We start from the raw sequence: 20,469 nt of genomic DNA, 5'->3' as shown, positions 1-20,469 counted from the left end.
GCAGATAAACTGAAGTGAGCTCTCGGCTCCATTGACACAAAGGGGGAGATTGTTGGGTATTATGTGTTGCGTTATGGGCTATTCTTTTGTATATCCAGTATTGGGCCTGTCCAACCGTGATTATAGTTAGGGTTACGTATTATATATAGTGCATGCATGTATGCCTTAGTACGCTAGTCATTGATTATGTTTTGCGTTGTAACCCTAAGCACCTCTACAGTAGAAGTTCTTCATCGAGCTCTTCTGAGGTGTTAAAGTTTAATCATTCGACATCGTTCAAACCATTCTTGTGTTCTTTATTGCTTCATTTATTGTTTTTCTGCTTGAATCTATCGATCATTAAGGAATATAATTCCAACACCAAGAAAAATATTTGAAATTCTTCTCTTCATCAAGTAGGTTAGACCATTACATTCTTTAAAAGTAAAATCATTATTAAAATGTGCAAAGTTTACTTCCTTTGCCCTTAAATTAGGGCAACCAAAGAGTCTACATCATTGGAATCCACGAAACCCATTTTGGACATTGATATCCACAAGTGCACCTACACCTTCCACAATGACAAACTGATCAATTTGCACTTCATGCGCTTCAAATTCCCACAAAAGAAGATGGTTCCATTTTCCCTCCTCCTTGTACGACTTAGGGTTGTCGAGATCATCAAATAAGGTGCATTGGGTTTCAATATAACCCTACCAGCCACCTAAGCATCTAGTATACTCACCTGACATTCGGTTCAACAAATCAATCCATTGAATTAGAGTTAACTCGGTAATATCCCAAAAATGAATAAATTACTTGATTTCTTGTTTTTTCTATTAAAAGAAGACATAATTTTTAATTTTTTTCATAAGTATGGTAAAAGTTCGGGATATTCTTTTTCCTTTTTTAATACCCTAAGGCCTTTATAAATTTAACAATTTAGTGTATATTGGATTTAGAGAAAATGATAAAAGTCATTATTATACTTAGCGTGAAAAAAAACCTTTCTTTTACCATTCTAGACCAAATTCCCAATTCTAAGGTCACAAACAGGCAGCTCTTGTATGACTGGACAAGCTTTGTTTATCGCGCTCGTATCATCGTACATCAGAAATTATCTTATTTTGAAACAATATTTGTGATTTTGTTTATCGCGCTCGTATCATCGTACATCAGAAATTATCTTATTTTGAAACAATATTTGTGATTATGCTCGCAAGATCCAGATAAGATCGTGAGATCTATGTGCCATCCAATACACCATTTTCCCTCTAGAATCAAAATCAGTCAACGAGGGTTCGAAATCAGAGCATCGTAGCAGAGCAACCACGCACACATCATCGTCACCTCCTCACACATCATTGCCTAGGTGATCTCCTACTTCTGTATTCTTGCATCATTTTGGGTATTGTTCATGTGCATCTAATCTATTGTTAGATTAGGAGACAAACTTGTGAGTTTATATTATTTTGCAAAACCTGCAAATTCAGGGCTTTGCCATGGAAAAGGCTATTGATTTTTACTGATCGATGGGTTTTATTTCTCAGTTATGAATAACATAAATGTAAAAATGGAGCGTGTTCTGGTCTTTATCTGATCTTTTCTTCCAGCTACCTTATGATCATCTGTTCTGTTGGTTGATTGTGCCTACAATGTTAAGCTAATGTTTGTGTACACAGCAATGAACAAATGGATTTAGCTGCACGAGTAGGTGCAACATAATATTATTTGATTGCAGTTGAATTAGTGTTGTTGATGATATCTTTCAAAGTTAGCTTTTAGAAAAGGTAAATGCTAAAATCACCAGGGGTTAAGTTGATCGATTGTTTTGGATGAGAGCAAATGTATTCGGCTTCTCATTAACACCATAATCTACTACACTTTGTGATAATTTGTATTGTGACTTTGATGATCATACATTTGGTCAAATGCAAATGGGTTAAATGTAAGAAATAGCAATGTACATTCATTATAGCAATATTGTATATTCATTTATTCTCTATTAAGACATTTTAGTATTGTGTTGATGTCTATATGAACAGGCCCATGAGGGTTTATATAGTCTCCATGAAGATGAATGATTCTAAATGGGTGGAACACACAATGCTTAATTTCCATGAAATTAGAACCTAAAACTAGAAGACAAATTAAAGATGAAGAGTTATCATACACTGCCCCAAATTAGACGTTCAAAGACTTGCAAGTCTTGGCAATTTGTATTTATTATCAAGATCTTTTCCAAACTTGTGATATTTTCAAAGATACATAAAAAAGTGATGTGATGAGAATTGTTAAAAGTGGGCTCCACAAAAAGTAATTCTTGGTCTGTGTTAGAAGGCCCAAACATGCTTCTGGGCCCATGAGGGTGGTCTCAAATTGGTGGCCACTTATATGGGGCATACAATATTTCCATCAATACTTAATTTCCATGAAATTAGAACAAGACTATAAGAAAAATCATAGTTACAGAATTGGAATTAATTGCCCTAAATTATACGTTCAAAGACTTACAAGTCTTGGGAATTTGTCTTTATTATAGATATCTTTTCTCATCTTGTGATATTTTGCAATTTGTATTTTTTATAAAAAAAAAATTGAAATATGAACTGGAGAAGCTACGTAGTTTAGTTGATGGATAGGCTAATTACTAATTACTTAATGTGTTCTTCTAACATAACAGCTATCATAGAGAGTAAAATGAAAGTTTTATTGAATATACTTTCATGTATTTTTTTTTTTAAATTAATGCATGTACAAAGAAAATTATCTATCATATTGTAATGAGCATCTCAATTAAGGTTTAGTAACTAAAACATCATTATACTTTCACGGTTTTTTACATTCAATACACGATTAAAAATAAATTTTCATATAATAATACTCATATCAGTTAAGAACTAGTTATCTACATACCTGTATGAAGCAGAATCTAAGTTGATCATTTCAGTAGTTATTATTAGTAATTTGTATCCTGTTTAACGCCTTCTTTTTTTTGGAAAAAGTATTATCCTGGATGTCTTTAAATGACCAACATACCCCTTGTATTACATGAAGAGGTAGCAAACTATGAAAGTAGGATACTATAATAATTAATACATCAATATTTTGTCTTTCTGATTAATATTAGTAACATGATTTTCTTAAATTTTCTAAATGAGTAGTGCAAAGTGCTAAAGGTGAATGGAGTGGAGCTTCAGAAGCTACAAAATGTTGATCAGAAAACACAGTGGCAGAATTGGAGTCTTTAATATGTGATTTTTGATTGACAGGAGTTTAATTTAGGTAAACAGAAGGTAAGAATTGCTGCAAAATAAAACTGCTTCTGTATGTGCATCTTATGTTTATTTTCAATTAAAATAAAACGTTTTTGGTCCCTGAGTATAGCTGAAACTTTCAGTTTTGGTCCTTATTTTTGGTTCTTGATATGCTTTGGTCCATGTTTCAGTTAAAATGACTATATTTGGTCCCCGATCGAGTATAGCTGATATTAATTATAGTCATTTTATTTGGAATATGGACAAAAAACGTTGCAAAAGTTGTAGTATTAATTATCATCGTAATGTGTTTTTAGTGGAGTCATTACTAATGTAGTGTTATCTTAAATATCAATTTTAACAATGGAAAAGACCATGATTAATCTGTAATGGATACACTTGGTTTCATTGATATAAGTTCATGATTTAGTTAATTCAAGTGACAAAACTTCATTTCATAGTCATGATTAGATTGTTAGGCCCAAATAATATCATTACTGTTTTGACTGGTAGATTTGTATTTGACTGAAAGATTTCATTAGTTTTACACTTTGGGATTTATATCATATACCAAACAATATCATATCAGAAGATGGGAAAAGATATCTACTATAATAAAAGACAAATTGCCAAGACTTGCAAGTCTTTGAAGTTTAATTTGGGGAAAGAAATTCCACACAATTTATGGTCACCCACTTATAATCATTCATCTTCACAGTGGAGACTATATAAACCCTCATGGGGGCAGTTGATATATGTGTCAATACAAACCAAAAATCAGCAATTAAGATTTTGATTTACATTATGAATTCTTGTGTTTTTATAATTATCTCACTTCTCTTGCTACTCCTTGTGACTACAACTGGCAGCCAATTGGTAGCAGCAGGAGGAAATGATATGAAGCAGTGTTTGGATGATGAGAGACATGCTCTCCTTCTTTTCAAAGCTTGCCTTCATGACCCTGATGAACATCTCTCCAAATGGACAGCTGAAGGAGATGACTGCTGTAACTGGAAAGGAGTCACGTGCAGCAACCAAACAGGTCATGTCACAGGGCTTGATATCAATGGATATTGGCTTGAAGGTGAGATAAGCCATTCACTGCTTAACTTAACCTACTTGTATCATCTTGATCTTTCCTTCAATTTTTTCAATGGAACCATTCCCACTTTCATTGGTTCCTTGACTCGATTAAGGTACCTTAGCCTTGGCTCGAATGATTTTAATGGGACCATTCCCAGGTCAATTGGTTCTTTGACTCGATTAAGGTACCTTCACCTTGGCTGGAATCATTTTAATGGGACCATTCCCAGGTCAATTGGTTCTTTGACTCGATTAAGGTACCTTAGCCTTGGCTCGAATGATTTTAATGGGACCATTCCCAGGTCAATTGGTTCTTTGACTCGATTAAGGTACCTTCACCTTGGCTGGAATCATTTTAATGGGACCATTCCCAGGTCAATTGGTTCTTTGACTCGATTAAGGTACCTTAGCCTTGGCTCGAATGATTTTAATGGGACCATTCCCAGGTCAATTGGTTCCTTGAGAGAATTAATCTTTCTTGACCTTTCCGGGAACTCTCTTTATGGAACCATTCCCACCTTCATTGGTTTTTTGACCAAATTAAGTTACCTGAACCTCGGTGGCAATAATCTTAATGGAACCATTCCCACCTTTATTGGTTCCTTGACTGCGTTAAGTTCCCTTGACCTTTCTATTAACTCTTTTTATGGAACCATTCCACCAGAGTTTGGAAACCTCACCAACTTGCAAGTGCTTTCCCTTAGATATGTTGGAGGCTGTAGGGTTGAAAAGGTAGAGTGGTTGTCTCATCTCTCTCATTTGGAGGAACTTGATATGGATGGGATTTCATTAGCAAAAGCAGATCATTGGGTAGATGCAATTTCAAGTCTCCCAAAACTATTTGAATTAAGGTTAGATGGATGTGAACTGTCACAGGTCATGTATCCATATTCTTCATTTCTCAACTCTTCTTCTTCATCTATTCATACCCTTTATCTCAGTGACAACAATCTCACCTCATCCATGTATCGTTGGTTGTTCCCATTAACCAGTAATAAACTGCATCTTCTTGATCTCTCAACCAACAGGTTAGATGGAATACCCAGATATCTTGGTAACCTCTGTAGTTTGGAACAGTTGTACTTCAATGACAACTCTGCTGTTATCAAATTTCCTGTTTTTCTCAACAACTTGTCTGGATGCACATCCCTTTCATTACAATCCTTGTATGCTACGGGAAGCCAATTTACAGGGTCACTGTCCGATGACATCCAAAAGTTTTCATCCCTCGGTACTTTGGACATATCTCATAATCACTTAAATGGAAGTATAAGTGAGAAACTGTGGGAACTACCCAGGCTCCGAACTCTTGACCTTTCTTTTAATAATCTTACAGTTCCTTCCCCAGATCACTTGTCAAACATCTCTTATTTTCAGTATCTTGATCTGCGCTCTTCCAATATAGGGCCTCTCTTCCCCAAATGGATTCAGACACTCAAAAATCTTACCTATCTTGATCTTTCCAATTCTGGAATTTCAGACACAATTCCTCTAGAGTTTTGGGACAGCTGGCCTTCTCAATTAGAATATCTGAATCTCTCTTCCAACAACATTAGCGGGAACGTACCAGATTTATTATCAAATTTTGCCAAACATTATTCAGTGATAGATTTGAGTTCCAACAACATTTATGGTCCAATACCGGATGTTGCTTCCACTTTGGCATCATTAGATCTTTCCAGAAACAAGTTTTCTGGAGGAATCTCGTTTATATGCCAAATTGTTGATGGGTTATTATCATTTCTTGACCTCTCTCATAACTCATTAATCGGACAACTCCCGGACTGTTTGTGGCGTTTCAAAGGACTACAAGTTCTTAATCTTGGACACAACAATCTCTTTGGACGGATTCCTCCCTCTGTTGGATCTTTGATACAACTCAAAGTCTTGTATTTATACAAGAACAACTTCTCCGGAGAATTGCCTTTGTCCTTAAAAAATTGCACGAGTTTAATCTCTTTGAATTTGGGGGCCAACAAGTTTTCTGGTAATGTGCCTGTCTGGATAGGGAAAAACTTATCGTGGTTGTATGTTCTTATCCTGAGATCAAACAACTTCTTTGGAACCATCCCTTTACAGTTATGTCAGTTACCTAATCTTCATGTTTTGGACTTGGCAATGAACAATCTCCATGGAAGCATCCCCTCATGTTTGAGTAATCTTACGAGCATGCTTCACCAAGGAGGATTCTCACAAGATGTATACTTTCAAAAAATTGTAAACAATACTTCATATGGATGGGGGAGATATGTTGACCATGCAATGATTCAGTGGCAAGGAGATGAACGTGAATTCTTTAACACTCTGAAATTGTTGAAGACCATTGACCTGTCCAGCAACAATCTAACAGGACAAATCCCAAATGAAATTACCAATCTTGCAGACTTGATTGCCCTGAATTTTTCAATGAATGCTCTATCTGGAGAGATTCCAAAGAAAATTGGTGAGATGAAAAACCTTTTGACTTTGGATTTATCCAGAAATAATTTCTCAGGGCGGATTCCATCAAGCATGTCTTTTATGAGTTTACTGAATTACCTAGACTTGTCATTTAATAACTTGTCTGGGAGAATCCCAACCAGCACTCAACTCCAATCCTTTGAACCTTCAAGATACAATGGAAATGCACGTCTATGTGGACCTCCTCTTACCAAAAGTTGTCCTGGAGATGAAGAATCAGATGCAACATCGGTGATTGGTAAAAGTGAGGGTGATGGGGAAGACACAGATGATGAATTCGAACTCTGGGGATGGTTTTATATTGGTGGGGGAATGGGTTTTGCTACTGGATTTTGGATAGCATGTGGCGCTTTACTTCTCAACCGTCGAGGGAGACGTGCATTTTTTCAGTTTTATGACAGCTTCAAAGATTGGGTTTATGTGAAAGTGGCTGTGTTCATTTCAAGTATGCAAAAGGCTAGACACACGTAGTTTGTCAACTAGTTTTTATTTTTGATTTCTTATTTTCTAATATGTAATGTAATGTAATTTGGTTGGGGTTTTTAAGTCCCCCATATCAATATATTTGCCACCAACACCATGGGTGGCCATTTTCCCTGTTTTGTATGAAATAAGATATCCTAAAAAAAATCATACATTCGTAGCATAAAAAAACACAATGAAAATTAGAGGTACACTAAAAAAAATTGGAAACCGAACCGGACCATTGTGGAAAAAAATAGTTTGATACAAATCAATTTTGTTTGAAACGAACAACCTGTTTAGTAATGGTGTAACAGTAAATCCATTAGATATCATAGTAATTGCACTTCCATTACATTTCGCAATGGAAAACATGATTAGCATCACTATTCCAAAATAAATGAGCTACCGAAAATTACCCCCCCCCCCCCCCCCCCCCCCCCAAAAGAAGTTATAAATGGAAATTGAAAGTGTAATTTACTCGAGTTTATCATTTCTATTATTGAGTTCTCTATTGTATCTGCAGCACATGGCCCCTGGATGACTATAGATGAACAAGTTTTCGAGAAAGTAAAGTTTGAGATTAAAAGGTAATAGATACCGTTTGAAATTGCACTTTTGACCCATGTCCTCCTAAAAGATGGAACATATGACTTACCAATGTTCCAAATTTAACTGTGAAATCTCTATCCAAGGTTGTAAATTATGAGAATCATGTGATGATTCTAAATTAAAAAGCAACGCAGAAAATTTAGTTAGTTCCTTTATAGATAGTTTTGAGTTTTTACTTCGTATGATATTCTATTTTCTACTCACATGGTGGGTAAATGGCTGCAAACTATCTTTTGGGTTCTTAGGTGTCGTGTGAGAAGGCATACACCTCAGCATCATCAACTGAATCGATTAACTAGGGTTCCATCCAGTGACAAATCTTCAATAAGAACATTACGACCTTTAATGACCAAAGTACATTTTTGAGGAACAGAGTTGTTTCCTTTGATTTTCCTTTTAACATCAGATAATCTTAGCATTTTTGGTCCTTATTTGAGGTTATTGTAACATTTTGTGTCATTGTTCCAAGCAAAATGACTATTTTAATCCCTAGTTATATCTTATTTTTTCCACTTTTTGCCATAAAACTATACTTATTTTACTTTGAACAGGGACATATGTTTACTCGTTTACTTTGAATAGGGACCAATGATTATAGCTTATTTTTCCATCTTGCAATTTTGGTCCTTATTTGAGGTTATTGTAACATTTTATTCCTTGATTATAGCTAATTTTTCCAATATACCTTAAAATACGCAATTAGAACATAATGTTTACTCCTTTACTATCAACCCTCCTTCAACCTCACTTATCTTTTTATCCTCTTTCCTTCATTTGTCATTTAGTAAAAGAAAAAAGCCACTAAAACTATACATCTCTTAGAGACACTAATTGTCCAATTCAAATATAATAAAGGCTACAAATTTACTAAAAAATGCAAACAGAAAAAATAATACAAGATAATATGATATTTATAATGGGCTAATGCAGATAGATACAAAGTAATATATATATTAAATGTGTAGAAAGTTTAACCTCTCATGGCTTTAAGGAGTGCTTTTCGGGTTTAGTGTAGGATTTTTTTTTTCCAACTGCTCCACCTTGTTTATTTTAAAACTCATGATCCTCACTTCTTCAAGCAATGTGTTATTGTCTTTGTCAACACTTTCAAATGTCCACCATATATAACGTTATTAAGATTAAAGCAATCAATATCAATGTACTTTCATTTATATGTTATTATAGCGTCATACTTCCATTTCTTTCTATTAGAATATTGTAGTTTCAATTGTATGGTTAGGAAGGGTCGAGCCAAATGTACAATGTTATTGGGCTAAATGTAAGAAATAACAATATAATTTCATTTATTTGTGTATTATGGCATCTCACTTTCACTTCTTTCTATTACAACATCATACTTTCATTTATTTTATGAAGGCATTATACTTTGAAAATCTATAACATTATAGCAGTGAAAACTGATTTGTATTTAAACAACATCATATATTGGGGTATATTTTTCAAAGTAGAATGTTGTCATAGGAAGAAATGAATTTAACCAACTCCCAAATATTTTTTCGACCAACTCCATTTAAACACAACATGAAAGTTTTGGTTGTTCAATCCATGGCAATCGCGAGTAACATGGTGCCATTGAAGTCATCCTTAGTTTGAGAACTGTACATTATGACAATTCACCTATACCAATTACGAAACTGGCACAACTACAGAATATTGGTGAGAGATTAACAAGTATTAATGTACAAATATACCTGAATAAATGAAGCTTACCACCATCATATACTTCCATGAATTCAATGTAAGGATTTTGAGTTTCATCCAGAAATTATTTTCATAAAATATCCATGACTCTTTGAAGTTTGACATCGGCTGAAAATAATCAGTCTACCTCAACACTTCCCTACTAAAACCCTTATGTTGTTGTTTCTATGGGGGTTTAAAGCTACATATCTGAAAATTTAGGATAATTAGGATAACAGATTTTGATGTCCAAATTTGTATATGAAATTTTCGAACTTTTCCGAAAATTTGGACATAATACAGAATAATGTAACTTGAAGAAAAAAAAATAGATGACTCTTTTTAACATAAATCAACCGTGTACACATTTATTTGCTTGAGATCTCACTTCATATATGGGATTAGAAGCCATCGGATTTGAATTATCCATTTTATACTCAAAACATATATAAAAAACTGCTAGAAATATACATCTATAAAGTCTCTCCAATTGTTTAATCCAAATATCCGAACGATTATAAAATCATGAAGAAAAATTTTCAAAAACCAAAAATAAAATAGGATAATCCAAATATATGAAACATTGGAAACTCAATGTTTGAATGCATATACGAAATTTTGGATATGCAACCTTCCCTCATCAAATGCAAGAAACCTGTATTAGGGTTTAGTTTGTTTGTTTGTTTTTTGTTTTTGTTTTTTTTTTTCACAATTTTAGAGTTGATGGTGAGGGAAATTAAAATCAAACAAACAACAGCAACCATAGATACCATCATACCATCTTCATTAACTTGTCATCATTGTCGTCTTCATATCTATCCCACCACCTGCAGTTACCTTCATCTTCATCCCTAAATAAATAAATAGAAAAGAACAAAATTCAAATCTGAAACGAATGTTTTGTGAAGAAGACGAAGTACTTTGGGGTGATGAAATCATGAAGATGATGTTGGTGAAGGCAATGGTTCTCTATTTTTTTTTTCAAGAGTAATTACAATTTTAAGTGTTTTATTAAAATATAATATAAATGTTAATTATTTTATATTAGTTTAAAATCAAATAAAACTAGAATTAAATAAAAAAAAGTCAACATCAACACCATATCAGCGCCACAGGGATGCCCCACAGACATTAAATAAAAAAGTAAGCTAGTTGTGGTGTGCCAAACATAACCTAAGTTGATATGGATATAAAATGTGCAAAGATTTTTGCCTCAAGGCTTCAATCAGTGCTTCCCTGATTCACTGTAGCATTTTTCCAAGTGTTCCATCCAGTGACAAATCTTCAATAAGAGCATTATGAAACAGAGTTGTTGTTTCCTTTGACTTTCCTTTTAACATCAGAAAATGTAACAGCCCATTTTGGCTTCCACACAACACGTAACCAAACCTCCACCTCTTGGCCATTAAACACTTTTAAAACTGGATCATCTATCTTAACACCCGCCTGAAGAAAAAAAAAATTAGATTATTCTATTAGAGTAAATTACATTTTGGCCCCTGAGCATAACTAGTTTTGGCAATGTTTGTCCCAAAAGGTTTTCTCTTTTGTCGTTTGGTGCTTATTGGAGGTTTTTGTAATGTTGTTGGCCCCTATTCCAAGTAAAATGAGTATATTTTTGGGACCAAAATCGAAAAAAATCAGCTATAGTTAGGGACCAAAAGATTCATTTTAATTATGACACCGACCAAAAACATTACAAAAACATAAACTAAGGACCAAAATTGCAGAAAATAAGCTATACTAAAGGACCAAAAATGTAATCTACTCTATGATTATTAATTTTATAGTAAATTACATTTTTGGTCCCAAAAAGTTCTATTAGTAATTTAGTCCTTATTTGAGGTTCTTGCAACATTTTTGTCCTCTGGGTATAGCTGATTTTTGCAATTTTGGTCATACAAAAATATGATAATTTTACTTGGTAAATTACCAAAAACGTCAAATATGGAAAAAAATTACAAGAGAAAACTTTTGGGACCAAATTTGAAAAAAACCAGCTATACCCAGGGACCAAAACTGTAAATAACTCTTATATATCTAGATAATTATCAAATTAGTTTGTCTGACCTTTCTTAGAATCACGCTATTAGATCTGTAAACTGCTGTTTCTCCAGAAGTGTTAGGCACCTATCATTTTTATATAAAGTAATTAATTTAAATACTCCTTGGAATATTGTGTTAATAAATTTGTGTAGTACCTTTGCAGCATCATCATCAGGATTGTTCTTCACAGGTGCATATGCAAGCCATGGATCTGTCACCAAACAAGTCAAAAGATGGTCAGAATGGCAACACTGTAATTGATGGAATAATCACTTTACTTACAGTAAATCCAACTCTTGCTGATGGAGGCAATGTTTTAGGATAATCTTGCATCATACATTCTATCTTTTAGGTTCTCAAGCCTTGTGTGAAAAGGCAAACACTCGGAGTCCGATCATATTATCATAAGAAAATGAAAAGATGGAGATGGGCGGTGCAGTTCTAAAGTTGAAACCGTGAAAGTCAAGAGTTACAAAGAATGTCATTTGGTGATAGAACATCACAGTCCAATCTTATAAGAACACTTCTCTCAAAATAAAAATGGGGTTTTCAAGATTGTTAATTTATCTAGTATTTAACTTGCATTATTTATCATTTATACATAAGATGATGTCAATATTTAGCCACATTGTTGGCATTTTGGTATAAATTGTAATCTAATGTGTTTTTGCGACATAAATAAATCAGTTATAAGTATGATGTGGGGTCAACATGATCCTTCTTGCAAAATTTTGTGCACATTACATCCATCAATACAACCACCACCATCATATAGCACCATGAATTCGTTAGGATTTTGTGTTAAATAAACAAAAAATTATGCATAAGATCATTAAGATGAAAGCTTTCACGGGTTATGAAATCATGTAGACAACATTGATGAGGGTGATGCACATTGATGAGGGTAATGCTGGTGAAGGAAATGGTTATTTGATTTTTTTTTCATAATATCAGTTTTAAGTTTTCAATAAATAAAAATATACATATTAATTATTGTTTTATGTTAAACTAAATTTCAAGTTTAATAAAATAAGAATTAAATAAAAAATAAAGTCCACATGAATGTCATATTCAGTGGCGGACGCAGACTGTTTTAGTAGGGGTGTCCCTCATACTTCAAGCGGGTGCACCTAATAGAAAAACCCAAAAATAAAATAAAATAATTTACACTGCGTGCCGGAAATTGAGCAGTGGTCCGGGACCCCAAATGCCCCACTAAGGTCCGCCACTGGTCATATTAGCACCATATGGTTATGATCAAATATGCAAACAAATTTAACTATAAGATGTTTCCAGTTGCTCCATTTTGTTAATTTTGAAATCCCTAGTCTTCACTTCTTTTGAGTAACACGTTGTCTTTATCAACACTTTCTATCATCCACCTTTATCTAGGGTTGGCACTCCCAACCCAACCCAAACCCAACTTAGTAATTAATAATTAGTAATTAGCAAGTTGGGTTGAGATCTCAAACCTGTTTAATTAAATGGGTCAAATCATCTGACATGTTTAATTAAATGGGCTGGATTATGGTTGAATACCTGAAATTCTTAAAATGTTTACAAACCGTTTAAAAATTAGATATCACTATACTTACATGCTTCAAATTGTATTATCTTGATGAATGATAGCTTCAATCTAATGTTATGTAATACATGTGTTTTGGGGATACAACGAAGATAAATGTATAATCATTTCCTTATATCTTTCATAAAAGATTAGATATCACTATACTTACATACTTCAAATTGTATTATCTAGATTAATGATAGCTTCTAAATTACCATTGTAAGTGCATGAGACTGTGTTAGTTTGATCTCATTGTACTAAGACAATTTTGTACAAGGTATGAAGTCTTAACAATATAGGCTTTTAGTGTTTCTTGTGGATCATATACGACTGGTAACCAACTAGACAAAGTAATTCCATCAAAGTGGAATAAACACTTTATGTAGAGCCCAACCGCTATGCATCCTTGTATTTATTTGGCATTTTTCCCTATAATTTACTTTCGTATCGTGTGCTTGTTTAGATCTCATATACTCGATTGATTATCTTAATTCTTTAATTATCATTTGTTTAAAAATCCATTAAAATTTGATGTGTGGTTAGTTTGTATATTCTTATTTTTCGCCTAGATTTTTTGTCAGTCTTAGTAAAATATAAATAAATGAATTAGATATAAATAAAACAAATAAAATATGTAAAAAACCCTTATATTTTTAGTTACCTTTCAGATTTACCCAAATATTTTTTTAAGAAGTACGAGTTGTTTCGTGTCGTGACAATAGTTTAAGCGCACAATCTCCCCGACAAAGGCGCCAAATTTTGATCGAGGTCGTTGTCTCGGTCAAAAATAAACCTCACACACACTAGATAGCTAGGGTAAGTAAGGGTCGAATCCACGAGGAGGTTGTTGTCAAACTTTGTGTTAAAATAGTTAATGAAAAACTACTAGCAATTGTTACGAAATTATTTAAATTAAAAGTTGATGAAAAAGCTAAAAACTTGGTAATGCAATAACTACTAAAACAAACTACTATCAATGAGAAAAAAAACAAGATAATTCCGGTTCAGTTGTTTAGATTGTTGGACTTATACGTTTTTCTTCCCTTAAATTCCAATTTAATTACCTAGACATAAGTAAGGTTGATTAACTTAAAACAAATAATTTTGAGCACACAATATGTTATCCCAACTAGTTGTCTTACTCCCTATGTCTAATTGGATTAGGAACAACTAGTGGTTTGGCGATAATATGTCTTACGATTACCTATTACAATGTTGAGTATATAATACTACAAATTCGGAATAATGTATGTGGGTTCAACTGATTATCTTAGTTCCTAAACTACTTGAATTCAGAATGATTAGTGAATTAACAATACACTATCTTAGTTGCAATATCACACAATAAGAAAAACCCAACTCCAATTAGTATAAGTAAAAATCATAACTTTAAGAATGAAACAGTAATTGAAATTAACTAGAATAAAAGTAATGATTAAACTCAAGGAAACAAAGTTAGTTAAAAGGATTCAACAAAAGTCAACCAAGATTAGTCAACCAAGATTAGTTTAGCCAAGCATGATTAAACTCAAGGAAACAAAGTTAGTTAAGATTGTACCAAACATTTAGCAAGAATTAAGAGATGAAATGGTGAAATTCTTGAGGGTTCTTGGCCTTCAAAAGTGCTCCAAACTCCAGAGAGAAAGTATCAAAATCGGACCTCCAAGATAAGGCTGAAGAGGCACACCAACCTTCCCAATATAGAGCTCTAAGTAAAATCTCGATATTGCCCTTGTCAGGAATCCACGCGGGCCGCGGGGAATCTTACGCGGGCCGCGTGACTTCGACGGAAATTTTTGGGCTTCTTCAAGTCTTGGGCCCACACAGCTAATCAATTGGCCCAGTTCGAGTCCAATCAGCTTCTAGCCCATTTTTCTTCACTATTTCTTCAATTTGAGCCCAAATTGTCTCTCCACATCACTCAAAACTTCCGCAAACTCCCCAAACATCGATCTTGCACACTCAAGAATTCTCCCGTGTCTTTCAAATTTAAAGTTCAACACTTCCACGCCTTCAAGCATGAAATCCCCATTTCTCTTCAAGTCCAATCGCCTCCCAAAAATCCTGCTCTGCTAGCCTCCAAAAAATCTGCAATAATGCTCAAGAAACTAGAAAGTACCCAAAATGGTCATAAAAATAACAAAAAGGAAAATATGCATGGAAATTAACTAAAATACGAATGAAATATGCTAAAATAAACTATAAAAAGAAGTAAATAAAATGAAGCTATCAATAGTTAATGAAAAACTACTAGCAATTGTCACGAAATTATTTAAACTAAAAGTTGATGAAAAAGCTAAAAACTTGGTAATGCAATAACTACTAAAACAAACTACTATCAATGAGAAAAAAAACAAGATAATTCCGGTTCAGTTGTTTAGATTGTTGGACTTACACGTTTTTCTTCCCTTAAATTCCAATTTAATTACCTAGACATAAGTAAGGTTGATTAACTTAAAACAAATAATTTTGAGCACACAATATGTTATCCCAACTAGTTGTCTTACTCCCTATGTCTAATTGGATTAGGAACAACTAGTGGTTTGGAGATAATATGTCTTACGATTACCTATTACAATGTTGAGTATATAATACTACAAATTCGGAATAATGTATGTGGGTTCAACTGATTATCTTAGTTCCTAAACTACTTGAATTCAGAATGATTAGTGAATTAACAATACACTATCTTAGTTGCAATATCACACAATAAGAAAAACCCAACTCCAATTAGTATAAGTAAAAATCATAACTTTAAGAATGAAACAGTAATTGAAATTAACTAGAATAAAAGTAATAATCAAAACGTGTTGATCCTAACATCCTACAACGTTCCCGGAAGTAACCTAGGTGGTTTAGCCTTCCATATGATTAACAAAACACACAACTTCAATATAAACAATGGAATTAATGCTAAAATTCACAAACCAACTTGAAATCATAAAATCAATGAAGTCTAATGATCAATCAACTATGGAACGATGAAACCTTGGGGATGAAATAATCAAATTTGGAGTTTGATTGAATTGATGTAGATCCGTCGGTTGAACGATCTTCAAACGTTGAATGATAATGAATTTAGTAATTTCTCGTCTTGGATTCAGAAATTAATGATCAAAAACATGTTTGGAGAAGCTTTGAACGTCTTTGGATACCTCCAAAAGTGGGGAAATCGTAGGGGAGAAGTCCAAAATCGATTAGGGTTAAATCTCCTTTAAATAGGTGCTGAGAAACTGATTTTCGGGTATTTTTCCGCGTCGGCGTCCTAGTAGGCATCTTAGACGTCCTATAGGACGTCTGGGCGTCCTTCGGGACGTTTTACATGCCTTCTGTCATCCTTGATTTGCACTTGAAAATGGCCTAAAACGGGTAGACGTTTTAGGGGGCGTCTTAGACGCGTTATAGGACGTCGTTCATCTTTGGTGCCTCTTTTGGTGATGAAAACGGTAGAATCAGAAAAAACACAAAACACGAAAGTTGTGGGAAATTGTTTCTAGTTTTCGAAACTTCTTGAATCAAGTCAATCGGAGCTCCATAGCGTACGATATGATCAAAACATTGACGAGTGGTCAATTTTCCCAACAACATTTCTTTCATTAATTTAGCAATTCGTCTCCCATGTTTGTTAGCCTTCTTTTTGCATGTTTTTCTTGTAGGTTTCGCCCACTTTTAGTCATATATGATTACCTGCACATAATGTTCAACATTTCATCAAAGTAGTGCCATTCTTGGACAATTATACATCACTTCAACAGAATTACGACATTTTAGTACATTCATAAAATATACTTATCAAAGACTGCCTTCACCTCTCTCCACTGTTGTTGTTCTACCACTACCTTGCCACTCTCGACGTCTAACTTCATTTTTTTCCGGCAACCTCCATATCTGTGATTTTCCGGCGGCCTCTAGATCTGTGATTTTCCGGCAGTCTTTAGATGTTTGATTTTCCTACCGATGTTGCACGGGATCTTTCAGATCTATGACTTTCCGACCACCTCCACCTTCCTACACCTCTCGATTATGCTCTGTGACATTCACGACCAGTAGCACCTCCCTGTATCAGATCTGTTGCAAGTTGCTCCGGTGAAACACAATGAACTCGCATCCATCTCTTTATGCATGATCTTCGGTGACAAGCCACTAGTGTAACGACATAAAAATTTAAAACAATTTTTCATTTTTCAAACACAACATATCTCATATAATCATCTCAAAACTGTTATCATGTTAGAACATATCCCAGAATCTCAAATACAAAGTCCTCTGTCAGTGTCTATAAATCATGTCGACGCCTTCCCGCGATCCTCGCTAGTACCTGAAACACATATCACATAACACGGTAAGCATGAATGCTTAGTGAGTTCCCCAAAATACCACATACAACAAATTCACCACTCGAGGCTACACTCTGTAGGACCCTCTGGCCCATTTGTCTCAGTGGGACCCTCTAGTCCCATAGCTCGTTGGACCCACTGGTCCGGTCTAGCTCGTTGGACCCTCCGGTCCGGTCTGGTTGAGCCTTCCGACCTCATATATCGTTGGACCTTCCGGTCCGGTCTACAATAACACATAACATAATATCACATAGACAAGATGCATAACTCAAGTAAGCACATAAGACCTTCCGGTCACACATAAATACCACTCTAGGTAACGTATAGTGAGAAGACTCACCTCGTATGATGTCAAGTAACTCACGTGCTCGATATCCCCGAACTCGAAACAATGACCTAGCCCCCGCCTAATTACATAAAGCAATTATCTCAAATCAATAACGTCTCTCAAGGCTAGACTAATCCCTTCCAATGTTCTCTCAAAAGGCTAAAAGACCATTTTACCCCTCTAATGGTCCAAAAGTCCACATGTTGACCAAACCTCAAAAGTCAACGAAAGTCAACTGTAGGGAGGTACGATGCGCGTACCAGCTCTGTACGCGGGGCGTACTCTGTGGTCATCCAGAATCGGGGAACTCGACCCCCTACGCGGCGCGTACTGGGATTACGCCCAGCGTAAGTCCCAGTTTCATACTTTCATGATTTTTGGTCTGAATAGATTAAGACATAAGCTCATATCTCAGATCCAAGCACTCTACTGACTCTTAAGCCATAAAGTCGAAACCTTTAAGCCTTTGCATAACTGTAAAGGTTACCAATCACTTCAAACACATATCCTCTTTCCCCATTAAGCCCTAATCTCATGCATGACTTAATCTTAACGTCCAAGATTGGATTTTTATGGATCTACAACACAAAATACACTGAAATGGGGTAGATCAAGGTCCATGGAGTTCCTTTGCTCAAAATTCTCCACCTTTGGAACTTAAACCCTAAAAATGCTCCTATATGATGTTCATAATAAAAGAGTGGTAAAGTTTGAAGCTTTTTACCTTTGTGAGAAGCTCCCCACTCAGTTTAGCTCAGATCTAGTAGCTTGGACTCCAATCTTTCCTCTTCAAGGTCTTCTCTTCTTCTTCACAAGCACACAATGAAACTTTCAAGCTCAAATACCCACACACAAGTTTAGAACGAAGGTTAGCTCTTTTAGGGTTCCACTCTCTGGAAATGGTGGCTGGGATGGAGGCCATAGCATTCCTTTTATAGTGCTCATGTCTTATTTAGGGTTTTGACTTTGGGCCCATTACGCCCAGCGTAACTATGGTACGCCCAGCGTACCTGGGTAAAGTCCGCGTCAAAGGCACGCCCATGGGTACGCGCAGCGTACTCTTCAGTACGTCCAGCATACCCACTCGTCACCATTTTCTATTTTGGGCTAATTTTGACAACTTGGAAAAGAAGAAGGATTAAAGAGATATACTTAAATTTCAGGATGTTACAATTCTCCCCCACTTGAATTAGATTTCGCCCTCGAAATCGCTCTTTATCAACACATAGATCGAACCGATAATCCGAAAAGCACCACCGAAAGGACCTCTTATCATACAACAATCTCTTCCAAAGACACCTGATCCCAACAGGAACTCCCGACCCCGAAGAAGGACAGACCCAACTGCTGTTGCGGTACTCGATCTGACTCATTCCGAACTTGAAAACTCCAGTGGTCTGTCTCCCTGCCAGACCACCCTCGCAAAATATCATGTTAATCTCTCATCGATTAATAGACTCTAAGAACACTCTATCAACCCTGATTCTCTAATCGATCCCGGTCGAACTCAAGATGAATGGAAAGGTCATAACCCACCAATGACCCACCGCCTGAACAACTATCAGAGCTTATCGGAAAGAATAAATCCCAAAAGTCTGACCTCAAACACGAGAAAAGACCACAGTCACTTGGAAGTATCCTCTGACTCCCATAGACATAAGCCCCAGCTTCCTCTCAGATTTTCCCTTTCAATACTTAGCACCGGGTCAGCTCCCGACCCAATAGATGAACCTCCAAAGGTTACTCATTGCAAACCAAAACATCTCACCGACTTCCCTCTCACGATGACTATCTCGGCTCATCGCGACACACGAGTCACGAAGTTCTCTTTATCCCAAGCGAGTGCTACAACTCATCTGAAATCGTCTCGCTTCCGACCCTTGGTCATCTTCCACCCACTGGTTCCATGCGCCCTGCGAGTATTCTCATACCAACGAACTGACGCACTCCGGTCAAATAAATCAGATGAAGATCAATATCCCTCAAAATGAAACCCATCTACAAAACCGAAACCTCATCTCGCCTACTCAACACACGCACGAATCCAGACTCAAGATCGAGAGTCTGATTCAACAGAAGGCTTGGAACCACTCAATTCCAATCTGGTACTCAAATCATGACCCAAGATTCGCGAATTTAAGCACACACCTTCTCCCCACTTCCTTCCGATTACGACAATCCCCACTCAACCGGGGATATATCAATTCCCAACTGACATGGAGACCCCCGTCTCACCCCTGGTTCGGCAACCAGGCTTCCGAAGACTCAAACGGTAAGGCTACCCAAGCCTAAGAACTCCTCTGCGTCATACTCTGACTAGTGAATACTACGGCTCCCCATAGCATCACAACACCCTCTCGCTGACTAGTGAGTACTACGGCTCCCCGTAGCTTTACAACACCCTTTTGCTGACTAGTGAGTACTACGGCTCCCCGTAGCATCACAACACCCTTTTGCTGACAAGCGAGTACTACGGCTCCCCGTAGCATCACAACACCCTCTTGCTGACTAGGGAGTACTACGGCTCCCCGTAGCATCACAACACCCTCTTGCTGACTAGTGAGTACTACGGCTCCCCGTAGCATCACAACACCCTCTTGCTGACTAGTGAGAACTACGGCTCCCCGTAGCATCACA

General features: G+C 35.8%; 1 protein-coding gene and 1 long non-coding RNA gene across 4 annotated transcripts; one reads left to right on the top strand and one right to left on the bottom strand.

Moving 5' to 3' along the window:
- Nucleotides 1-980: 980 nt before the first annotated feature.
- On the top strand, nucleotides 981-7,376 carry LOC145119256 (uncharacterized). 3 transcript variants are annotated; one of them, XM_079054879.1, is made up of 4 exons: nucleotides 983-1,351; nucleotides 3,144-3,275; nucleotides 4,106-4,320; nucleotides 4,984-7,376. In XM_079054879.1, exons 3-4 carry the CDS (start codon nucleotides 4,134-4,136, stop codon nucleotides 7,248-7,250), a joined length of 2,454 nt encoding a protein of 817 aa, XP_078911005.1. In that variant the 5' UTR covers nucleotides 983-1,351; nucleotides 3,144-3,275; nucleotides 4,106-4,133; the 3' UTR covers nucleotides 7,251-7,376. The 3 variants fall into 3 exon arrangements, with proteins under 3 accessions (XP_078911003.1, XP_078911004.1, XP_078911005.1); XM_079054877.1 differs by having other exon boundaries at nucleotides 981-1,351; nucleotides 4,106-7,376; XM_079054878.1 differs by lacking the exon at nucleotides 3,144-3,275 and having other exon boundaries at nucleotides 981-1,351; nucleotides 4,106-7,376.
- Nucleotides 7,377-10,672: 3,296 nt separating this feature from the next.
- On the bottom strand, nucleotides 10,673-11,944 carry LOC145118754 (uncharacterized). The gene is made up of 4 exons (XR_013713436.1): nucleotides 11,883-11,944; nucleotides 11,756-11,811; nucleotides 11,625-11,684; nucleotides 10,673-11,000 (listed from the first exon to the last, which is right to left on the bottom strand). It is a non-coding gene; the product is annotated as an uncharacterized LOC145118754 (long non-coding RNA).
- Nucleotides 11,945-20,469: the final 8,525 nt, after the last annotated feature.

The sequence above is a fragment of the Lactuca virosa genome, chromosome 6 (assembly GCF_052849685.1).
Source record: "Lactuca virosa cultivar CGN04683 chromosome 6, Lactuca_virosa_CGN04683_v6, whole genome shotgun sequence".
NCBI classification, from domain to species: Eukaryota; Viridiplantae; Streptophyta; class Magnoliopsida; order Asterales; family Asteraceae; genus Lactuca; species Lactuca virosa.
This window is presented reverse-complemented; position numbering and strand designations above follow the sequence as displayed.

Bases quoted from the DNA above. Each gene is read 5' to 3' on its own strand.
- LOC145119256 (XM_079054878.1), top strand. From the start codon at position 4,134: ATGAAGCAGTGTTTGGATGATGAGAGACATGCTCTCCTTCTTTTCAAA.